The sequence below is a fragment of the Lepidochelys olivacea genome, assembly GCF_965140295.1.
Source record: "Lepidochelys olivacea isolate rLepOli2 genome assembly, chromosome: 24".
In the NCBI taxonomy this organism is placed as follows: domain Eukaryota; kingdom Metazoa; phylum Chordata; order Testudines; family Cheloniidae; genus Lepidochelys; species Lepidochelys olivacea.
In genome coordinates, this window is record NC_140434.1 from 453006 (window position 1) to 473371 (window position 20366).

General features: G+C 58.4%; 1 protein-coding gene and 1 long non-coding RNA gene across 6 annotated transcripts; both read left to right on the forward strand.

Moving 5' to 3' along the window:
- Nucleotides 1-1686: 1686 nt before the first annotated feature.
- On the forward strand, nucleotides 1687-3602 carry LOC311512564. Of its 3 annotated transcripts, none has more exons than XR_014709474.1 (3): nucleotides 1687-1774; nucleotides 2469-2578; nucleotides 3362-3602. It is a non-coding gene; the product is annotated as an uncharacterized lncRNA (long non-coding RNA). The 3 variants fall into 3 exon arrangements; XR_014709475.1 differs by having other exon boundaries at nucleotides 1713-1822; XR_014709476.1 differs by lacking the exon at nucleotides 1687-1774 and adding an exon at nucleotides 1777-1858.
- Nucleotides 3603-6267: 2665 nt separating this feature from the next.
- On the forward strand, nucleotides 6268-18791 carry CLK2 (CDC like kinase 2). Of its 3 annotated transcripts, none has more exons than XM_084613449.1 (13): nucleotides 6268-6451; nucleotides 10940-11109; nucleotides 11516-11753; nucleotides 13579-13675; nucleotides 14027-14093; nucleotides 14406-14522; nucleotides 14794-14960; nucleotides 15393-15487; nucleotides 16387-16516; nucleotides 16824-16906; nucleotides 17217-17296; nucleotides 17581-17671; nucleotides 18133-18791. In XM_084613449.1, exons 2-13 carry the CDS (start codon nucleotides 10940-10942, stop codon nucleotides 18313-18315), a joined length of 1518 nt encoding a protein of 505 aa, XP_084469575.1. In that variant the 5' UTR covers nucleotides 6268-6451; the 3' UTR covers nucleotides 18316-18791. The 3 variants fall into 3 exon arrangements, with proteins under 3 accessions (XP_084469575.1, XP_084469576.1, XP_084469574.1); XM_084613450.1 differs by having other exon boundaries at nucleotides 13582-13675; XM_084613448.1 differs by having other exon boundaries at nucleotides 6319-6451; nucleotides 16390-16516.
- The last annotated feature ends 1575 nt before the right edge of the window (nucleotides 18792-20366 follow it).

The following is a 20366-nucleotide window of genomic DNA, read 5'->3' on the forward strand; positions in this document are numbered from 1 at the left end:
ACTGGTCCGGGAAGGGGGGGACTCCTCTTCTGACCCCCTGGAGCCTGGCTTACAGGTACAGCACAAGCCGCACTTGTAACGCAGGAGAGGCCAGGCCGGGGCTCCTGGGGAGCAGAGCCCGCACACCCCAGCCCCCGGTGCTCACTGCCCCACCAGCCATAGAAAACAGGATGGTGCTGGTGCCCATCTGGGCCTCGGCAGCGTCATCCCCCCCCCCGGTATTGCCCTTGCGGGCAATGAACTCTAGACATGGAGGGAGCAAGGGGCCCTGAGTGGCAGGACAAGGCGGGTCCAGGCCCAGCTCTGCCCTCCTCTCCTATGTGGTGTCTGGAGCCACAGGGGTCAGAGGCGGCACAGGATCCCCGCCATCCCCCCCACGATTCCCTCCGGGCTGCTGCTGGCTTGGAGGCCAGAAAGATTTGCCCCCCTGCACAACACCAGCCCATACTAGGAACCAGCGCCTGGGAGTGGTGGGGCGGGGGCTGGGCCCAGTCAAGGTGCCACAGGGCAGGGTCAGGTTGGCGCATGTGTTTTGGGGGGTCATGGTTGGCCTTGCAGGGGGTATGTGATGGGGGTTGGGTCATGGTTGGCCTCTGTGTGTGGGGGGGGAGTGGGGGGGAAGGGTCCCAGGGCAGGGTCACGGTTGGCCCGTGTGTGTGTGTGTGTGTGGGCAGGGGGGGGGTTCCCAGGGCAGGACGCTTGGCTCGGGGGCGCGGCGGGGGGGGCGGTCCCAGGGCAGGAGGCGGTTGGCCGGGGGGGGGGCGGTCCCAGGGCAGGATGGGGTTGGCCCGTGGGGGGGGGGCGGTCCCAGGGCAGGAGGCGGTTGGCCGGGGGGGGGGCGGTCCCAGGGCAGGAGGTGGTTGGCCGGGGGGGGGCGGTCCCAGGGCAGGACGGTCCCAGGGCAGGAGGCGGTTGGCCGGGGGGGGGGCGGTCCCAGGGCAGGACGGGGTTGGCCCGTGGGGGGGTCGGTCCCAGGGCAGGACGGGGTTGGCCCGTGGGGGGGGGCGGTCCCAGGGCAGGACGGGGTTGGCCCGTGGGGGAGGGGGCGGTCCCAGGGCAGGAGGCGGTTGGCCGGGGGGGGGGCGGTCCCAGGGCAGGATGGGGTTGGCCCGTGGGGGGGGCGGTCCCAGGGCAGGAGGCGGTTGGCCGGGGGGGGGCGGTCCCAGGGCAGGAGGTGGTTGGCCGGGGGGGCGCGGTCCCAGGGCAGGACGGTCCCAGGGCAGGAGGCGGTTGGCCGGGGGGGGGGCGGTCCCAGGGCAGGACGGGGTTGGCCCGTGGGGGGGTCGGTCCCAGGGCAGGACGGGGTTGGCCCGTGGGGGGGGGGCGGTCCCAGGGCAGGACGGGGTTGGCCCGTGGGGGAGGGGGCGGTCCCAGGGCAGGAGGTGGTTGGCCGGGGGGGGCGGTCCCAGGGCAGGACGGGGTTGGCCCGTGGGGGGGGGCGGTCCCAGGGCAGGAGCCGGTTGGCGGGGGGGGGAGGGGCGGTCCCAGGGCAGGACGGGGTTGGCCCGTGGGGGGGGGGCGGTCCCAGGGCAGGAGGCGGTTGGCGGGGGGGGGAGGGGCGGTCCCAGGGCAGGACGGGGTTGGCCCGTGGGGGGGGGGCGGTCCCAGGGCAGGAGGGGGTTGGCCCGTGGGGGGGGGCGGTCCCAGGGCAGGAGGCGGTTGGCCGGGGGGGGGGCATAGGGAGGGGGCGGGGTTGCCGTGTCTCCTTTGCTTGTCCTGCTGCAGAGCGCGGGGCGGGGGATGGAGTCCGGGGGCCCCCAGGCGGGGCTGAGAGGTGGGGGGGGGAGTCTCTGGTGCCCCCCCCCCGCCCTGCAAAGCGCTAGTGAGGAGCCGAGCTCAGATCATGGCGTTTGCACTGGTGCTAGTGCCGGGCATGGGGTGTGATGTGCCCCCCGGCACGGAGAGGGCGGGGGTGGGGTGGGGTGTGTGCCCCCCACACTGATAGGGGCTGGTGATGGCTCCCACGCAGCGAAGGGGGCTGAGGGAGGTGGTGGGGGGATGCTCCCTGCACAGGGTGGGGTGGGGTGTGATGTGTGCCCCCCACACTGATAGGGGCTGGTGATGGCTCCCACGCAGCGAAGGGGGCTGAGGGAGGTGGTGGGGGGATGCTCCCTGCACAGGGTGGGGTGGGGTGTGATGTGTGCCCCCCACACTGATAGGGGCTGGTGATGGCTCCCACGCAGCGAAGGGGGCTGAGGGAGGTGGTGGGGGGATGCTCCCTGCACAGGGTGGGGTGGGGTGTGATGTGTGCCCCCCACACTGATAGGGGCTGGTGATGGCTCCCACGCAGCGAAGGGGGCTGAGGGAGGTGGTGGGGGGATGCTCCCTGCACAGGGTGGGGTGGGGTGTGATGTGTGCCCCCCACACTGATAGGGGCTGGTGATGGCTCCCACGCAGCGAAGGGGGCTGAGGGAGGTGGTGGGGGGTTCCCTTCTCGCTCCGAAGCAATTCTGACCTGTCTCTTGCAGGCTTTGAAGAGGCCGTGGCCGAGCTGTCCCAGGAGCTGGGAAGACTGGCCCAGAACCTGCAGGCGCTGACCCATTACCAGGCCACCCTCCTCAGCGTCAACAAGAGCCTGGTGAGGAGCTTCCTGCTGCTTCCCTTCCCTTCCCTTCCCTCAGATGAGGGTAGCCTGTGCAAACCCCACCTCCTCAGATCAGCTGTGGGCCCACTAAGTATCCCATGTAGTTTAACTTCCTAACATGAGCCTCCCAAGAGCAGGCTCTGCACAGGTGCCCTGGTCCGGGGCACGACGCCAGCAGGCACCCACCCAGTGCAGGGATGGAATTATCTGTCCTGCTGCCCACCCCGACCCTGGTGGGTGAATGGTGAATCGCTCCATTTGTTAAACTAAGGGCATAGCTACACTTGCAGCTGTAGAGCGCTTTCCGTTAAACCCGCATTCCGAGAGCGCAGCCGTGAAAGCCCTGGAGTCTGTCCACACGGGTGCTGCGGCGCTCCGGCGGGGGTGCACAAACGTTATTCCACTCGCCCAGGTGGAGTACCAGGAGCACTCTAGCTGCAGAGCCAGAGCACTCTACGTGCCTTGCCAGTGTGGACGGGGAGTGAGCTAGGGCGCCCGGGGCTCCTTTAATGGGCTGTAACTCGCAAGTGTAGCCAAGCCCTGAGTACCTTGCTAGGTAGCATTTTTATCTCCAAAGAACCCTACCAACTAATTCCAGAGTCCCCTTGCTGGCAGGGCAGGATCAGTGACGTAGGCTGAGTCTGTATGGGTACTGGAGTGTTCACATCGGTTTGTGAGCCTTTGTGGTACAAATGGGTTGTTCTCGCAGTGTTAGCTTAGCATTTTGTTAGGCAGACTAAGCTCTGTGTCTCTAACCTCCTTCCTTTCCCACCATAGTGCTCATGGATGGAGAACATCAATGAATTATCCAAGCATCGGAAACGTCTTCCCACATTTGCAGCTCCTGGAAAGTGAGCTAGGAATTGTCTGGTAGATTGCACAGTGCCCATAGCAGAGAATGTCTGAACTTATTTTGGTCCCTGTGATAAGGGAAGGGAGCAAATCCCTCTCTGAGTCTTCAGTGAGCCCCCTGGAAACTGTGTTATTGGCTGAGGAATAAACAGAATACCCCATTAAACTAGATTGGTTCCTTTTTTAAAAAAACAGTAATGTGAGAATTCCCAGCTGTGGCTGAATGCTGACTATAGCGGGTGAGCTGGGCCTTGTTTCCTCTGACTCAAAGTCCCTGTAGCTTCCACTGTTTCTAAGGAATCTCAGCTATTAACCTGGCTGGCTCAGAATGGTGCCCGGTGCCCCCTCCACAGGCAGAAGCAGCCACTGTGGGAAGGTGACAGCCCTGAATGCTCTTCCTCCCCCTTTGTCTTTATTTACAATCTGGTTTGCTTCTTCCCTCAAAGAGGGCGGGTTCCTGAGGGAGAAGCTCAGTCGGGGAGGACTCAATGGCAATACCTGGCTCTCCTTGCTTTTCGATGGGAAGTCTATGCTCATTTCTCATCATTTGGATTAGTTTTTTTTCTGTCTGGATACCAGTGTAGGCCACGTCTCAATATCAATTCTGTTGTACAGATTTCTTACTGGCTCCTTGTGGGGCTTCTTCTGGGCCCCAGCTCTGGATTGTGAACTGCAGGTATTTGGGGGGGGGGGTGTCAGTGTAGGGGATATAAGTAGAAGAGAGACTGGAGTCGGGGGGGGGCTGGAAGAGTAGTGTACATGTGAAGAACTTGGAACAGGAGAGAGAGTAGAAGCTGTGTGGAGTGTAGGGGCTCTAGTGGGGTGGGGGATTTGGGGGAAGTAGCAGTGGGGAGCTGGCTCTGGGGGACCATGAGGAGGGTAGATGTGAGAGTAGAGGGGCTGTAGTGATGGTAGGTGGAGGGACTGTACCTGGGGAGGCAGTATGTACGGAGGTGGGGGAGGTCTGTAGGGAGGAAGATAGAGGGAGGTGGAGTTGGAACTGGGACTGTCTGTAGGGAGGGGGGCTGTAGGGACACAGGGAAGTAGGGGTGGAGGGACACATGGGGGTGGGGTGGGGGACTGAAGGAACAGGGAAGTGAGGGTGGGGGTTATTGGGGGCTGTAGGGACACAGGGAAGTGGGCCTGGGGCCATAGAGGCAGGGGGCTGCAGGGACACAGGGAAGTGGGGGAGGGGTTACAGGGGTGGGGGCTGCAGGGACACAGGGAAGTGGGGGGGATATAGGGGTGGGGGGCTGCAGGGACACAGGGAAGTGGGGGAAGGATTATAGGGGTGGGGGGCTGTAGGGGACACACGGAAGTGTGGGTGAGGGCTGTAGGGGACACGGGGTGTGGGGCTATAGAGGTGGGGGGCTGCAGGTAAGTGGGGGACGAATTATAGTGGGGTGCTGCAGGGGACACACAAGTGTGGGTGAGGGCTGTAGGGGACGCAGGGAAGTGTGGGAGGGCTTATAGGGGTGGGGAGCTGCAGAGAACTGGGGGAAGGGTTATGGGGTGGGGGGCTGCAGGGGACACACGGAAGTGTGGGGGAGGGCTGCAGGGGACACAGGGAAGTGGGGGAGGGGTTATAGGGGTGGGGGGCTGCAGGGGACACAGAAGTGTGGGGGAGGGCTGTAGGGGACACAGGGAAGTGTGGGAGGGGTTATAGGGGTGGGGGACTGTAGGGGACACAGGGAAGTGGGGGAGGGGTTATAGGGGTGGGGGGCTGCAGGGGACACACGGAAGTGTGGGGGAGGGCTGCAGGGGACACAGGGAAGTGGGGGAGGGGCTATGGGGTGGGGAGGCTGCAGGGGACACAGGGAAGTGGGGGAGGGGTTATAGGGGTGGGGGGCTGTAGGGGACACAGGGAAGTGGGGGAGGGGTTATAGGGGTGGGGGGCTGCAGGGGACACACGGAAGTGTGGGGGAGGGCTGCAGGGGACACAGGGAAGTGGGGGAGGGGTTATAGGGGTGGGGAGCTGCAGGGGACACACGGAAGTGTGGGGGAGGGCTGCAGGGGACACAGGGAAGTGGGGGAGGGGCTATGGGGTGGGGAGGCTGCAGGGGACACAGGGAAGTGGGGGAGGGGTTATAGGGGTGGGGGGCTGTAGGGGACACAGGGAAGTGGGGGAGGGGTTATAGGGGTGGGGGGCTGCAGGGGACACACGGAAGTGTGGGGGAGGGCTGCAGGGGACACAGGGAAGTGGGGGAGGGGTTATAGGGGTGGGGGGCTGCAGGGGACACAGGGAAGTGGGGGAGGGGTTATAGGGGTGGGGGGCTGCAGGGGACACACGGAAGTGTGGGGGAGGGCTGCAGGGGACACAGGGAAGTGGGGGAGGGGTTATAGGGGTGGGGGGCTGCAGGGGACACAGGGAAGTGGGGAAGGGTTATGGGGTGGGGGGCTGCAGGGGACACACGGAAGTGTGGGGGAGGGCTGCAGGGGACACAGGGAAGTGGGGGAGGGGTTATAGGGGTGGGGGGCTGCAGGGGACACAGGGAAGTGGGGGAGGGGTTATAGGGGTGGGGGGCTGCAGGGGACACACGGAAGTGTGGGGGAGGGCTGCAGGGGACACAGGGAAGTGGGGGAAGGGCCATGGGGGGGCTGTAGGGGACACAGGGAAGTGAGGGAGGGGTTATAGAAGTGGGGGGCTCTAGAGCGGGGGGGGCGCCGCAGGGCGAGCCATAGGCCCAGCGCAGCCTCCCGCAGGAACGCAGATCAAGCCGATCACGTGTGCCATGGGCGGGGCCACCTGTGTGACGTACTGAGGCCGTGCCACGTAGGGGCGGGGCTCCGTGTCTGTCGCCGTGCGCGCGCACCCCTCCCCGCGGACTCGGGAGCGCGCGCGGCCTGCTCGGAGGGGCCCCGAGCTGGAGGGAGCGGAGGCGGGCGCGGGCCCAGCGCGGGGCCCGGCGGGGAGCGCAGCCCGAGGAGCCGGAGCGGGGCCCGGATCCCCGGGGGCCCACGGCCGCCAACACGGACTTCCTGTGGGACAAGCGCACCGGGCTGGCGGCGAGGAGGGTGCGGGCCGGGCCTGGGCTCGCTGTGGGGGAGGGGCCGGGCGGGATATGGGGGGGCTGGGGTCTGATGGTTGGGGGCTCTGGCAGTTGGGGGGGTGTCAGGCCGGCGCGGGTCTGAGAGCTGAGGGGGGGCTGGCAGTTAAGGGGGTGCGGGAAGGAGGGTGGCTGGTAGTTTGGGGGGTGTCTAGCAGCCCGGGGGGGTCTGACAGTTGAGGGGGTGCGGGAAGGAGGAGGGGTCTAGCAGCCCGGGGGGGGTCTGACAGTTGAGGGGGTGCGGGAAGGAGGGGGGGTCTAGCAGCCCGAGGGGGGTCTGACAGCTGAGGGGGTGCGGGAAGGAGGGGGGGTCTAGCAGCCCGAGGGGGGTCTGACAGCTGAGGGGGTGCGGGAAGGAGGGGGGGTCTAGCAGCCCGGGGGGGTCTGACAGTTGAGGGGGTGCGGGAAGGAGGGGGGGGTCTAGCAGCCCGGGGGGGTCTGACAGTTGAGGGGGTGCGGGAAGGAGGGGGGTCTAGCAGCCCGGGGGGGTCTGACAGTTGAGGGGGTGCGGGAAGGAGGGGGGGGTCTAGCAGCCCGGGGGGGTCTGACAGTTGAGGGGGTGCGGGAAGGAGGGGGGGTCTAGCAGCCCGGGGGGGGTCTGACAGTTGAGGGGGTGCGGGAAGGAGGGGGGGTCTAGCAGCCCGGGGGGGTCTGACAGTTGAGGGGGTGCGGGAAGGAGGGGGGGGTCTAGCAGCCCGGGGGGGTCTGACAGTTGAGGGGGTGCGGGAAGATGGGGGGGGGTCTAGCAGCCCAGGGGGGTCTGACAGTTGAGGGGGTGCGGGAAGGAGGGGGGGGTCTAGCAGCCCGGGGGGGTCTGACAGTTGAGGGGGTGCGGGAAGATGGGGGGGGTCTAGCAGCCCGGGGGGGGTCTGACAGTTGAGGGGGTGCGGGAAGGAGGGGGGGTCTAGCAGCCCGGGGGGGTCTGACAGTTGAGGGGGTGCGGGAAGGAGGGGGGGTCTAGCAGCCCGGGGGGGGTCTGACAGTTGAGGGGGTGCGGGAAGATGGGGGGGGGTCTAGCAGCCCGGGGGGGTCTGACAGTTGAGGGGGTGCGGGAAGGAGGGGGGGTCTAGCAGCCCGGGGGGGTCTGACAGTTGAGGGGGTGCGGGAAGATGGGGGGGGTCTAGCAGCCCGGGGGGGGTCTGACAGTTGAGGGGGTGCGGGAAGGAGGGGGGGGTCTAGCAGCCTGGGGGGGTCTGACAGTTGAGGGGGTGCGGGAAGGAGGGGGGGTCTAGCAGCCCGGGGGGGGTCTGACAGATGAAGGGGGGTCTAGCAGCCCAGGGGGTGTCTGACAGTTGAGGGGGTGCAGGAAGATGCGGGGGGAGTCTGGCAGCTCTGCAGGGAGACTTGGGTGGTCGCCTCTAGCAGGCATTGCTGCTGTCGTCTTGCTGTCCCCAGATAGGAGTAGGTGCCTGTGTGGGTGATCGCTGGTGGGGAGAAGATGCTGGGGCCACATTTCTCCTTCTCCAGTGCCAGTGCTGAAAATATTGGGATCCCAGTGCTGGTGTCTCTAGGAGCAGCCCCCCTCCCCTGCTTGCTGCTCAGAGTTCATATGATCTGGGTCGCTCTGCAGCCTGATCCAGTGAAGGGCTTCCAGGACCAGGTGGAGCACTGAGCAGAGCTCACTGGTGCCGGGGAGCAGGGCTCGGGGGTGGGATCAGAGCAGAGGTCTGGGAGCCAGGAGTGGAGGGTTCTAGTTCTAGCTCTCACTTGTTTTGTGCCCTAGGCAATCTCCTTCCCTTGTACCTCAGTTTCTCTGTCTAGATGGGAATCATGACATTTTCCTGTCTTCCAGGGTATCTGGATTAATTCAGTGGTGTCTGGAAAGTCCAGTATAAATGCTCACACTGGTGGCCTTGATCCCTGGAGGGACCACGATCAGCAGCAGCTGGTTGCTGTTTCCATTTCAGTCTCTGGTGGTTTTTATAACTGGACAGTGAGTGGGAATATGATGTGCTAGCTCAGAATTGGTATTGGTTCCTGAGAGTGGCACCCCTTTTACAGCTTCTGCTGGCTGCTGCCCAGTTAAGACATTTCATCCCTTCCCCCCTCCTCTCCCATGCTCCAGTTTCCCTATCTGTGAAATGGAGATGATTATTGCCTGCATTTGAGGGGTGGGGGACATGTGAGATTGAATTAGCAAATATTTGTGAGGTACTTTGAGAGCCAGTGAGCAAAGAAGGCATCAGGGAAGCGCACACTGTTAGCATTTTAATTGGCCTACCCTGGGAATGTGTCTGCATGCCCAAAGGGGCATGTGATTGCCTTGCAGTGCAAGTCCTATGGGAACTGTTCACAAGACCTGCTTGCTGCTGTATTGCACACCAATATCCCGAGAAGTTCCCCTTAGAGTTTGCCTGCTTCCACTAGGCATTTGGGCCAGATGCCAGCAGCACCCGGAGCTCTGATTCGCCTGCCTCCTTCCTCTCCCAGGTGGAGACTGCTTTCCTGGGTCTTGGAAGGGGCAGGGCTCCAGAGTATGCTGGCTGTCAATGTGCTCATTAGGAAATGAAGGACTGATTGGGGGTGGAACGTACAGATGCTGCCACTGGAATTGCAGTGGCCAAAACCTCTTCCCTTGGGGATGGGGAGTAGTACAGACCCTTCTGTTGGGAAAAGGCACTCTGCTAAGGAGAGAGCAGCATGGATCCTGCCACCAGAGGGTCTATGTGTACCAGCCTAGGGGTCTGCTCCAGCACAGAGGTCCTTTGATACACTTGGGTAGTCGTCTTCCCCCCCATCCAGTTCAGAGACATGAGTGAGCAGCCCAGGCATCCTCACCTTTCCTTGTTTGGAAAGTTTCCTTCTACTGTTGAATTCAGCTGATAGAATCAAGCTCACTTGATGGGAGCAAAGTGTTTGGCCATGTTGGTATGGAGCTGGCTAGTCCTGGCCCTGCTCCTCTGAGGACATGACTGTGATCTTGCCCTGGGTGACCAGAACTTCACACCCTCTGCCCAGAACCAAGAAAAACCTGTGAGTCCCAGACTTGCTTGTATTCTTCAACTGTTCCAGCCTGCAGCACCTGGACCCCTCAGTGACATGTCCCTGGGGCTTTGTCCCTTCCACAGAACACTGAGGGGCTCAGTGAGTTCCTGTAACTTTTGCAACCCATCCCTGTGCAGGCCGAATTTGAGAGAGCCCCCTCCAGCTGCACCATGAAGCTCACCCTGAGCTGCCTTTACTCAGAGAGGCTCTGACTGGAGATAGTAGGAGAGGCTGGGGGTGTTTTTGATGAACTCTCCATTGATGTAGAGCTGAGACCAGAGGCTGGGCTTAACTTCCTGGGGCTGCTGGTGCCATGTGCTGGATAAATGGGTGTAGGCCCAGAATGGAAACTGTTGGAATCTGAGAGGGAGAGGCCTGTACATTGTGTGTTTCTCTGAATTCTGCTGGACAAAAGCAATGTCCTCTTCCCTGCATGGCATTTAATTGAGCCCTGCTGTCAGCATCTGTTCTTGGGGGGGGGGGGGGTGAGATGGAAGGGAAATGTAAATGAGGAAACAAATGGACCAAAGTGAAAACAGATCTAGGGGGATGTTCATGTCCCATATAGAGTGAACCTTCTCCATCCTTGCTCCCCCACATCTTGCGCTGGGCCAAGTTCATCTCTGCCCTTGACCCGCTGCAGTAACACCCTGCAGTCTGCCTCTCCCATGTAGCATGCTCAGAACACTGTTGACAGTTTTGCCTTCCCCTGTCGCTGCTCCATCGGTGTATCACCCAACTGAGTCTGCACTGGCTTCTCTTCAGAGCTCTCTATTGCTGCCCTTGTCCTTGTCCCCTCTGCCCAGTGCTGCTCTGCAGTCTCCCATAGCCATGTGAAGTGGTGTCCCCATGTGCACACACGGCACAATCCGCCCCTCAGAGCTGGTCAGAAAAACAAGATTTCAGTACAAAATGGGTTGCAGGGTGAATTGAGATGTTTTCAGAGACCAGCCAGCTTCTTTCCTGCCTCTCTCTCTCCTGGGGCCCTGCTGGCCCTGTAATGCATTCAGATCACACTCTGTGTCATACTTACCCAGGAGCCCTTTAGGGCAGAGAGCTCTCTGGCAACTAAGTCTGGAGCTGGAGTCTTCATCCCAGTTCAGCGTGTGGTCCAACAGCCCTTAGCACAGTCCAGACATAGCCCCAGTCAGGCAGGGCTTGTGCTTGTGTTCGCAGCAGCTGGTGTTGCTGTCTTCGGGCTGGATGGGTCTCTGGGAGGTGTCCTGTGGCAGCAGCTAGCCTGGTGAAATGGTAGCTCCTGTACTGCTTACTGAGATGGGCCTGCCTGGGGGGGTCCTGTCGCCTCTTCCAAAAGGGCATGTGGGGAGGTTGGTTTCTGACCCATTGCTCTTTTGGACAATTTCTCATTCTTGCTGCTCCGTGTGATGCTCGTTTGGGGTCGGTTCCACTTGGGCTTTCTCTGCTGCCAGGCACCCTGGGGGTCACCTGCTGGTTCTGCCCTCTCATCTAGATGCCTCACTCCAGAAGGTACCGCTCGTCGGAGCGCAGCAGCCGAGGCAGCTATCACGAGCGCTACAGAAGTCGCAAGCACAAGAGACGGCGGACGCGGTCCCGGTCAAGCAGCAGTGAGCGTGACCGGCGGCACCGGCGGGAAGACAGTTACCACGTTCGCTCAAGGAGGTGAGTGCTGGGGCCAGGCTGGGACCTGGCTGCATCCCTGTAACTGCACTGAAGGCAGCTGCAGTCAGCTCAGTTTCTGCCAGCCAGGTGGCCTGGCAAGTTGGCAAGACTGCCCTGGTACCCCAGTTTGGAGGAAAGACTGACCAGCTGTCCCCTGCCAGTCACTCGGGGGGGAAGTGCACTGAAGCCAGGAAGGATAGGATGGTGTCTGGAGGATTATTGCCAATGGGGCTGTGGGGAGAGCTGCTTTAGTCCTTCCTGGGGGAGCATGTGAGCAGTCACTAAAGCCTGAACTCAGGAAAGCTCCAAACCCTTCATCTGCTCAGACAGAGCTGGGGCTTGCTGCTGCCGCTGCTTTCCAACTGGGCCCCAATCATGTTCCAATTACTCTGCTTCCCCACCCCAGCTACGACGACCACTCTTCAGACAGGAGAGCCTATGACAGGCGCTACTGTGAAAGCTACAGGCGGAATGACTACAGCCGTGAACGCGGGGAAGCCTACTACGAAGCTGAGTACCGCCACTCTTATGAGTACCGGCGCTCCCGGGACCATGACGGCAGCTACCGGAGCTGCAAAAGCAGCCGGCGTAATAAGCACAGGCGGAGACGGCGCCGCAGCCGGTCCTTTAGCCGCTCCTCATCGGTGAGTACCCTGCCACTCCAGATCTTTCCCTGTAACCTTTCTCTCCCAGGTTGTGCGCTTGGTAAGTAGGACACTCACTTACTTTTTTACGCAGTCTCAGACTCAGCTTGTGAAATGCATAGAAAAACCTAGTGCAGGCAGCTGCTCCCGTCCGCCGTCCTGATGCGCCAGTGCAGTGGCTGCCCTGAGCCTGATGGGCCCAGGCAGCTTTCAAGCACCTCCTGGGTTACTCACCCTCTAGTAGGAGAAGCCAGGAGAGGGGCTGTGTGCCCCACGGGGCCCAGCGCACCCCATGTGGGTCTGTGCAGCCCCCACCTCTTGTTTCCCTGGTGGTGACGCTGTGACTGTCGTTCCCAACTCCTGTACCCCCAGTAGGGTGCTGCTGCTGTTGTTGTTGTGTGTGGTGTTTGTATCACAGTACTGCTTAGGGGCCACAACTAAGCAGCGGGGTCTCTGTGCTGGGCAGCATGGAAGTGATAAAATGGTCCCTGCCTCACAGAGCTCAGTATCGCTGTGACTGAAGGACTGGCCCCTGCAGCCCCCAGTGCCTGGCATCCCCACTGGCGTGGTGCTGTGGCAGGAGGCCTGGTCCCTGGGGGGGCTCAGCTCTTGTGTCTGCAAAGAGCTGTCCCTTGGCTTCTGTTGGGTGGGCCCTGGCTATTTAAGATGTTGTGCAAGGGGCTCTGGCAAAACAGTTTGGCATGTGGACCAATCAGTTCAGATGGAGGCAGCAGGCTCTTTCCAGCGTAGGGTCCCCAGCCTTCTTCCTCTTGCCTACGCTGCTGCTTGCATTCCGTTTTCTTTAGGCCCAAGATACTCTGTCTCCACTTGGTGTCCTGGCTGCATGTTCAGGGCTGTTCCAGGACTAGGATGGGAGTCCTGGGCTGGAGATGGGGCCCCCAGGCTGCTGGCTCTTTACTCCCAAGTGTGGGGTTACTTAGCTGAAGAAGAACTGAAACCAGGAACTCTCTCTCCTCTGGTGCAAGTTTCTCATCTGACCTCGTCCCAGGCTGTGCCCATTCCACTTTGTGCTCCTTTTCTCTGTGGGTTAGCCCCTCCAGGACCAGTTCTGTGAGGGAAGGGCAGATGAAGAGGTCTGTGATCTGCCTCTGGGGCTGTTACTCACAAAGGTCTGTGTGTGGTTCTGGATGCAGCGTTGTGCTGTGTAAACCTCTTAATTCTTCCTTCTGTGTTGGGGTGGGGAAGGCTGTTCTGGGGGGCTGTTGGAAAAGGGTGGGGATGTCTGTGCAGGGGCAGCTTGGCCCTTTGCTTGTGATGGATTTCCTAGCACGCTGTCTGCCACTGCCTTTCCTTGGTGGCTGATGTGGGGCTGTTGTGAGCCCCTCCTTGTGGTCACTGAACACTTGGGTGGCAACCGTGTGCTCTCTTGGCATTGATCCAGGACCTGAATATCAGCATTGCTCCCCTCCAAAGCCCCAGAAGAGTGAGAGCAGCTGGCCCCCTCACACTACCCCTTTCCCTCCGCTAGCCCCTGTTCTGGTCTTCGCTCTTGCACTGGTTCGGGTGGGGCTGTTTGTAGGTTTTTTCTTTTTTTCTTTTTTTTTCCTTTTTTTGCTACAAAGAAAAGCAAACTGTTTTTTTCTTTTCTGAGCTAGTGTGTTGTATCTTGACATGTTCCCTTGCAATATCCCTATCGTTATATATTCCTCTGTGCCGTATGAATTGGCTGGGAATCTCCTCCTGCAACCCCTCCTCAAACAACCATGTGAATTTCCAAACCAACCAATGCGTGACGCTGGCTGCTGCGCTGGTTTGAAAATCTGATTGGCTGGTGAATGATGAATTCCCTGTCTGCCTGGGCCAGCAGCGGAGTCGACAGAGCAGCAGAAGGGCCAAGAGTGTGGAGGACGACGACGAGGGGCATCTGATCTATCGCGTCGGCGACTGGCTACAGGAAAGATGTACAGCCGAATCGTAACATAATTTAGCTCTCTAGTTAAGCTCCCATCGCAGTCGCAGATCTGTCTTATCTTTCTGTTCTGTTTTATTTTCATTGTTTTTAAAGAGAAACCCCCTTCCCTCCCTCCTCCCCTTTCGTTAAAGATATTAATTTTCTATTTTACATTGTTACCAAAATACCAGGGAACTAGGGAAGTTGCCTTGTGCAGCCGGTGTCAGCATTCTGCTGCACTGGTGTCTCAAGCTGTGTGCAGGCTAGGTGTTGCAATGCATTCTCCTCTGCCTTGTGTATGCGCTGCACCCAGGTCCTGCTCACTCCCTCATGTCGCCTTCTCTCTCTCTCTCCCTCTCAGATGAGATTATTAGCACCTTAGGGGAAGGCACGTTTGGCAGAGTGGTGCAGTGTGTGGATCACCGGAGGTAAGTGTGCTGACTGGGCTCGCGTGGTGGGCGGGTAACCAGTTGAACTTGTGTGTAAAGGCTGGAGCTTTTGCGGGGAGATGAGCCCTCTCCCTCCTGGATTCCAGTTCAAATCCAGTATGGATCAGTAGGGACCTAGTGCTGATCCCATATGGTATGGGATATAATGGTGGGTCTTATAAACCCACCATCTCAGCCTGCACTGTCCAGCCAACCAAAGTCTCTGCTGGACCTGGCTAATCCATGACACCCCTTCCACCAGGCGCGGGCTCAGCTCTGCAGTGACCTTGCTTTCTTCCTGCCTCTCCCCAGGGGGGGTGCACGCGTTGCCCTAAAAATCATAAAAAACGTGGAGAAGTATAAAGAGGCTGCTCGGCTGGAGATCAACGTGTTGGAGAAAGTCAATGAGAAGGATCCAGAGAATAAGAAGTGAGTGTCCTACTGTGGTGGAGCCAGGGAGGCAGTGTCATCCTAGCTCCTATGCCTTCCAGCTGCTAGGGAGCCGCCTGGCAGCCCATGGCAGGGTGTGGGGAGGCAGTGCCATCCCAGCCTGCCACACTGGGGTCCTGAGTCCATTGTTCAAAGTATGGTAGGGTTGGGGTCAGTCTTGGCTGCTCTGTGGAGACGCCCAGCCCTGTCGGGGGGTGGGGAATGGCCAGGGAGGACTAGGACTGTCTCTAACAGAAGTGTCTCCTCTCAGCCTATGTGTGCAGATGTTTGACTGGTTCGATTACCATGGCCACATGTGCATCTCCTTTGAGCTGCTGGGGCTCAGCACCTTTGACTTTCTGAAGGACAACAACTATTTGCCCTATCCCATCCACCAAGTGCGGCATATGGCCTACCAGGTGTGCCAGGCTGTGAAATGTGAGTGGCAGCCGCTCCTCTCCCTGACAGGATGGGGCGGGAGGATCTTTGGGCCCCACCAGTGCCAGCTTTGCATCTGATAGGCCCAGGGCACTCCATCACTGAAAGGGGCTCCCTTTTGCAGATTCCAAGGCCAAGCCCTTCCTGCCTATTAGGAGAAGGAAAATGGTGTATTGGGGTGAACCCACACTCCTTTACCCGTCTCTGCAAGAGTAGTAATCATGTGGGATAGGGACAGACGGGTGCCACAGATCTGGGTACCCTCTCCTCCTGTGTCCCACAGCTCTGTGTGGAGCCCATCAGCTCCAGTCCCCCCATCCTAAGCTGGAGCAGCGTCTGACAACGTAAACCACATTCACTGACCACTGCAAACTGGTGTCGGTGTCAGCTGGGTTTAATGGACTCTGACTCTGATCATGTTTTCCTCCCCAGTTTTGCATGACAATAAACTCACTCACACGGACCTCAAACCCGAGAACATCCTCTTCGTGAACTCGGATTATGAACTCACCTATAACCTGGAAAAGGTAAAGGAGCTGCCCTCGCCTTAAGGGCCTCCTGTGAGGTGTTCTGGTGTTCCGGATAAGAAAGGGTAGGGGGGACCTGTTTTCCTGGTGGGAGCACTTGGAGCTGGATTGGGAGGAGCACTAGTGAATTGTGCTGTAGAGATAACATGATTTTGGTAATTAATTGATCTTTAAATATTCATGGTAAATAGGCCTAATGGCCTGTGATGGGATGTTAGATGGGGTTGGATCTGAGTTACCCAGGAAAGAATTTTCTGTAGTATCTGGCTGGTGAATCTTGCCCATATGCTCAGGGTTTAGCTGATCGCCATATTTGGGGTTGGGAAGGAATTTTCCTCCAGGGCAGACTGGCAGAGGCCCTGGAGGTTTTTTGCCTTCCTCTGTAGCATGGGGCACGGGTCACTTGCTGGAGGATTCTCTGCTCCTTGAAGTCTTTAAACCACGATTTGAGGACTTCAATAGCTCAGACATAGGTGAGAGATTTTTCGCAGGAGAGGGTAGGTGAGATTCTGTGGCCTGCGTTGTGCAGGAGGTCAGACAAGATGATCATAATGGTCCCTTCTGACCTTAGAATCTATGAACGATTCTGCAGTGGTGTTCTCCTGCCCCGGGAGGTGGATGTGATGGGACTGATAGGGTTCCTGTGTCTGTTCAGGGCCTAGTTATCACATGAGTTGCCTGCATCTTCTGTAAACAGACAGCAGTGGCCTCAGGGTGCTCCAAGAGCTGGTGAGAGCAGCCTTGGCACTTGTGGGTGGGCAGGAGTGGAAGGACAAGTGCCAGGCCTAACAATGCTCCTCCAGAGCGATCCATTTCTGTGATGCCCTGCTGTGCAAGGGGCTGAGGCCGCTTGGTGAAACTCCTGTGTAACTGGTGCTTTCTCTGTCCCTCTCTCCAAGAAGCGAGATGAGCGGAGTGTGAAGAACACGGCCATCAGGGTGGTTGATTTTGGCAGTGCAACGTTTGATCATGAGCATCACAGCACCATTGTCTCCACCAGGCACTACCGAGCCCCAGAGGTCATACTGGGTAGGTACTGCTGGCTCTGCACGCTGGGCTGCAGGATGCTGGCCCCTGAGTTTCCAGGGATCACACTGAGTAGGCACCATGGGCTCTGCCTGCTGAGCTGGGGGCTGTTTGCCCCCCTGCCATGCCATTTTTCTGGAAATGCCAGCAGATGCACAGCTCAGAGCACTGGCTTCAGTACAGGCTGTGAGCATGCCGAGTGTCAGTCAAGGCAAAAATTTCCTTTGGCAGCAGCTTATAGAACAGGATGTTTGCAGATCTTGTGCAGTGACTGATCTTTCCCTCTGGTAATAACCCCTCTGTTTCTTAGAACTCGGCTGGACCCAGCCCTGTGATGTGTGGAGCATCGGCTGCATTGTCTTCGAGTACTATGTGGGCTTCACCCTGTTCCAGGTGAGACTCACGTCCTTGCTCCACAGCCAGCTTCAAGCTGATGGAGGCAAATCCTGGTAGTCTCCCACTATTGTTTTGGGACATCCAAGCCTGGGAGTGGGTTCTCCCTATCATTGGTGTCTTCTGGCGCTGTAGTCAGCGATGCGCTGGGCACTGGCTGGCAGGCAGGAACCACACTCATTCTGTGGCTGCAGCAAGAGGTTGAGACATCCTAACATCAGTGAGCTGGACAATCCGCAGAGCTGTGCAGGAGTCCGAGTCTGCTTCATGCCATCCCTTTTTGAGCTGGGCCAATCTGTCTCTCTTTCAGACTCATGACAACCGGGAGCATCTGGCCATGATGGAGAGGATCCTGGGTCCGATTCCTTCCCGGATGATCCGAAAGACCAGGTGAGAGAGACTGGTGGGATGCTGCAGGACCTGCCATTTGCTCTCCTTGCCTCGTTTCCCTGTGGTGGTTCCTGATGATGCAGGGCTCGGGCTCAGGGGTTGCTTACTGAATCGATTCTGTTTACAGTGCTGTTCCAGAGTAGAGTGGCCGAGCGTGCTTGTGACCCCCGCCCCATAGAATCTGGGTGGCTGAGTCTCTATGGAGGCAGGGGGTCTCCACACCAGCTCCACCATTGCTCAGTCCCTTCTGCTGTAACCTCCTATGTCACCTCTTACTCTGGCAGAAAGCAGAAATATTTCTACCATGGTCGTCTGGACTGGGATGAGAACACCTCTGCTGGCCGCTATGTCCGTGAGAACTGCAAACCACTGCGGGTAAGGCAGGTGCTCCCAGCTGGGGCACCCCTCCCTTCCCGTGAGAACTCTTAATGCCTGCCACAGCTCCTGAGAATTTGGACTCTGTGTAGCCAGCAGAGCTGTGAACATGGCCTGCTGGGAGCCACTGAAAGGCTCTGTCCACATGGCTTCTTGATGGAACCTGGAACTGAGTTAGAGACTGAGACTGGAAATGGAAAAGGCAGTGATGGGAGCTTAGCCAGAAGACTGGGAAGGGAGGTTGGGACTAAGAAGCCCTGGGGGAGGTGCCTGTGAAGGAGAAATGAGAACTGGACAACATATGCTCATTAGAATGCTCCACAACTTTGGAGCCTTCTAGGTCCCGAGCCCTAACTGGGCTCTTTGCCCCGGAAGTGTATTGGGAGCTCCCAGTTGCGTTGCAGCGAGAGTGGCGGGCCATGCTTTGTCTTCCCCCTGACTTCTCCCCCTCATCTCCCCAGAGATACCTGACCTCTGAGGCTGAGGACCACCACCATCTCTTCGACCTCATCGAGAGCATGCTGGAGTATGAACCGTCAAAGCGCATCACTCTGGCCGAGGCACTGAAACACCCATTCTTTGACATGCTGAAAACAGAGCCAAGCACAAAAGTGTGGGACTCTAGCCGAGACATCAGCCGGTGACGCTGCTGGTGCCCAGTCTTTCCTCAGATTCTAGCCCCCGTGGAGGCCTGTGTTATTTCTATTCGGACACTTGGTGCTTTTTTTATACAAAAAACCCCCCCAAACAAAATCCCCTAAATCTTTTTGTTACCATGTAAAGCTGTTAATATGTGAGATAGTGTAAATACCTGAATCTATATCTGCCTTTGAGCTCCATGGACCCAAGCCCCTGCTGCTGTCATTACTCCTAGGGAAGGGGCCTCCTACGTCCATGCTGTGAATACCATTGTTCATGTGTTGCTTTGTCTCCTGTTCTCTCTCCCTGCCCTCCCCAGGGCTCCTGGCTGTCTGTAGCTCATCCATTTCCTTGTAAGTTATGAAGCTGGTGGGGTCGCATGGGAATTATTTTTTGGATCAATGTCATAGCCCATCCCCGCACCAGAGTTTTATATGAATTTTGTACAGTCTTTGTGAAAATAAATATGAAGTCAGTTAAACTTCCTGGCCTTTCTCCCGGTCTGTGTCCAGACTATTGGGGCCCATCTTAGCATTTTCTGGTGCCCTGGGATTGAGGCGCTGCTTCCCCATCCCAGGAGATGGGGCATGTGGTGCATGTGACATTAGCCTAAATATGAACGTTAACCCCCAGATCTTTACTAATTCCCTGGAAATGGAGGCTCAGCTTCTGTCTTGTATTGGGTAGTAAATGTACCCTTGGTGGTTCTTTTGGGCACTGCTGCTGCAGAGGATGGAAGGGAGTCTTTGTCCCAGCAAGAAGATACTTGAGGGGACTGGATCCCTGTATTGGTATCTGCTCTGCTCGACCCATCTCCAGCTGTGAAACTCATTCCAATCTTGAATGCTTGACTGGTGCCCAAAAATGCACCTGCCAAGGGTTCCTCTTGGTGTGAGGGCTGCAGCAGGATCTGAGCTATAAGCCCTGATGCCTCAGTCCTGTTTCAGAGTTACTGCTGTGTAACTCTGATTCAATTAGAGGGTGAAGACCGGGCTGGGTACAGGGACAGCTCTACAGTTTTGCAGCCAGAACTCCTTCCTGAGGGTGAGCCGTTCCAAGCAGTGGGGCCATCTCCTGTCTGCATTCCTCTGATGGACTTCCTTTGCTCTTGTGCCTTCTGTAGCTGCCCTGTGTTACCTAGTAGCCTTGGCACCTCTGCAGAGGTCACTTCAGCAGGGCTCCTGGTCTTCCAGCCTGGCTTGTTGGCTGTAAGAGGATTGGAGAGGTCAGTTGATGTTCCAGGGGGCAGCAGACCATGTGCTGGCTCCTCTCTGGAAAAGCCTTATTATTTCAGGATTAGTGTTCTGTGGTGGGAAGGTGCTAAATATGAAATGCAGCCTGCTCTGGGGTGGGGCTGGCAGCCCGTTCCTTCTAAAACAGGAAGGACAGAGCGGACTTTAAGCCCGGGTTGCTTTGACAAATCCAGATTTTTAAAGTGTCCCAGGCTCATTAATGTCTGTGCCAAGTGAGCCTGAGTGTTTGAAGTCTTGCCAGAGCGTGTCACTCGCCCACAGGATGTATTGGTATTGACTGTATTAGTGATGGCTGTCAGGAAAACTCTTTAGGTGCACTGTAGCTATCCCTTTGCAGGCGGCCATCCCATCAGGAGCTTTTCTTACCCAAACTCAGTGTAGCCACCTCTTCTCGCTGTTTCTCTCTGCTCTTTTACCAGCTGCACAGCAGGGACTGTTGTCTGAACTGGGCTATCTCCCACTGGAGCCTGCAGGGAAGTCACAAACATAGTGGAATCTTCATGTTAGTTCTTGGTTAAATGTTTGGCAGGGAAAGTCTCCTAGGGGGCTGGGGAGAGAGACAGAACAGATGCGTGAGGAGCCCTCATGTAGGGTGCTTTGCTAATGTACCATCTGGCTATGACAGACTGTGTCCTAGCCTAGCGCCCTGTCATCACTCAGAAGGATAAAGGAAAAGCTCAGTTTCACCTGGAGTTAGTGAGACCTGAGACTTGGGTGAGGGATGAGGTGACATTGAGTCATCTTTGTGTCCTGATTCAAATTTAAGGCGCTTGGGCTGGGAGCATTAATCTGCCTCAAGCTGC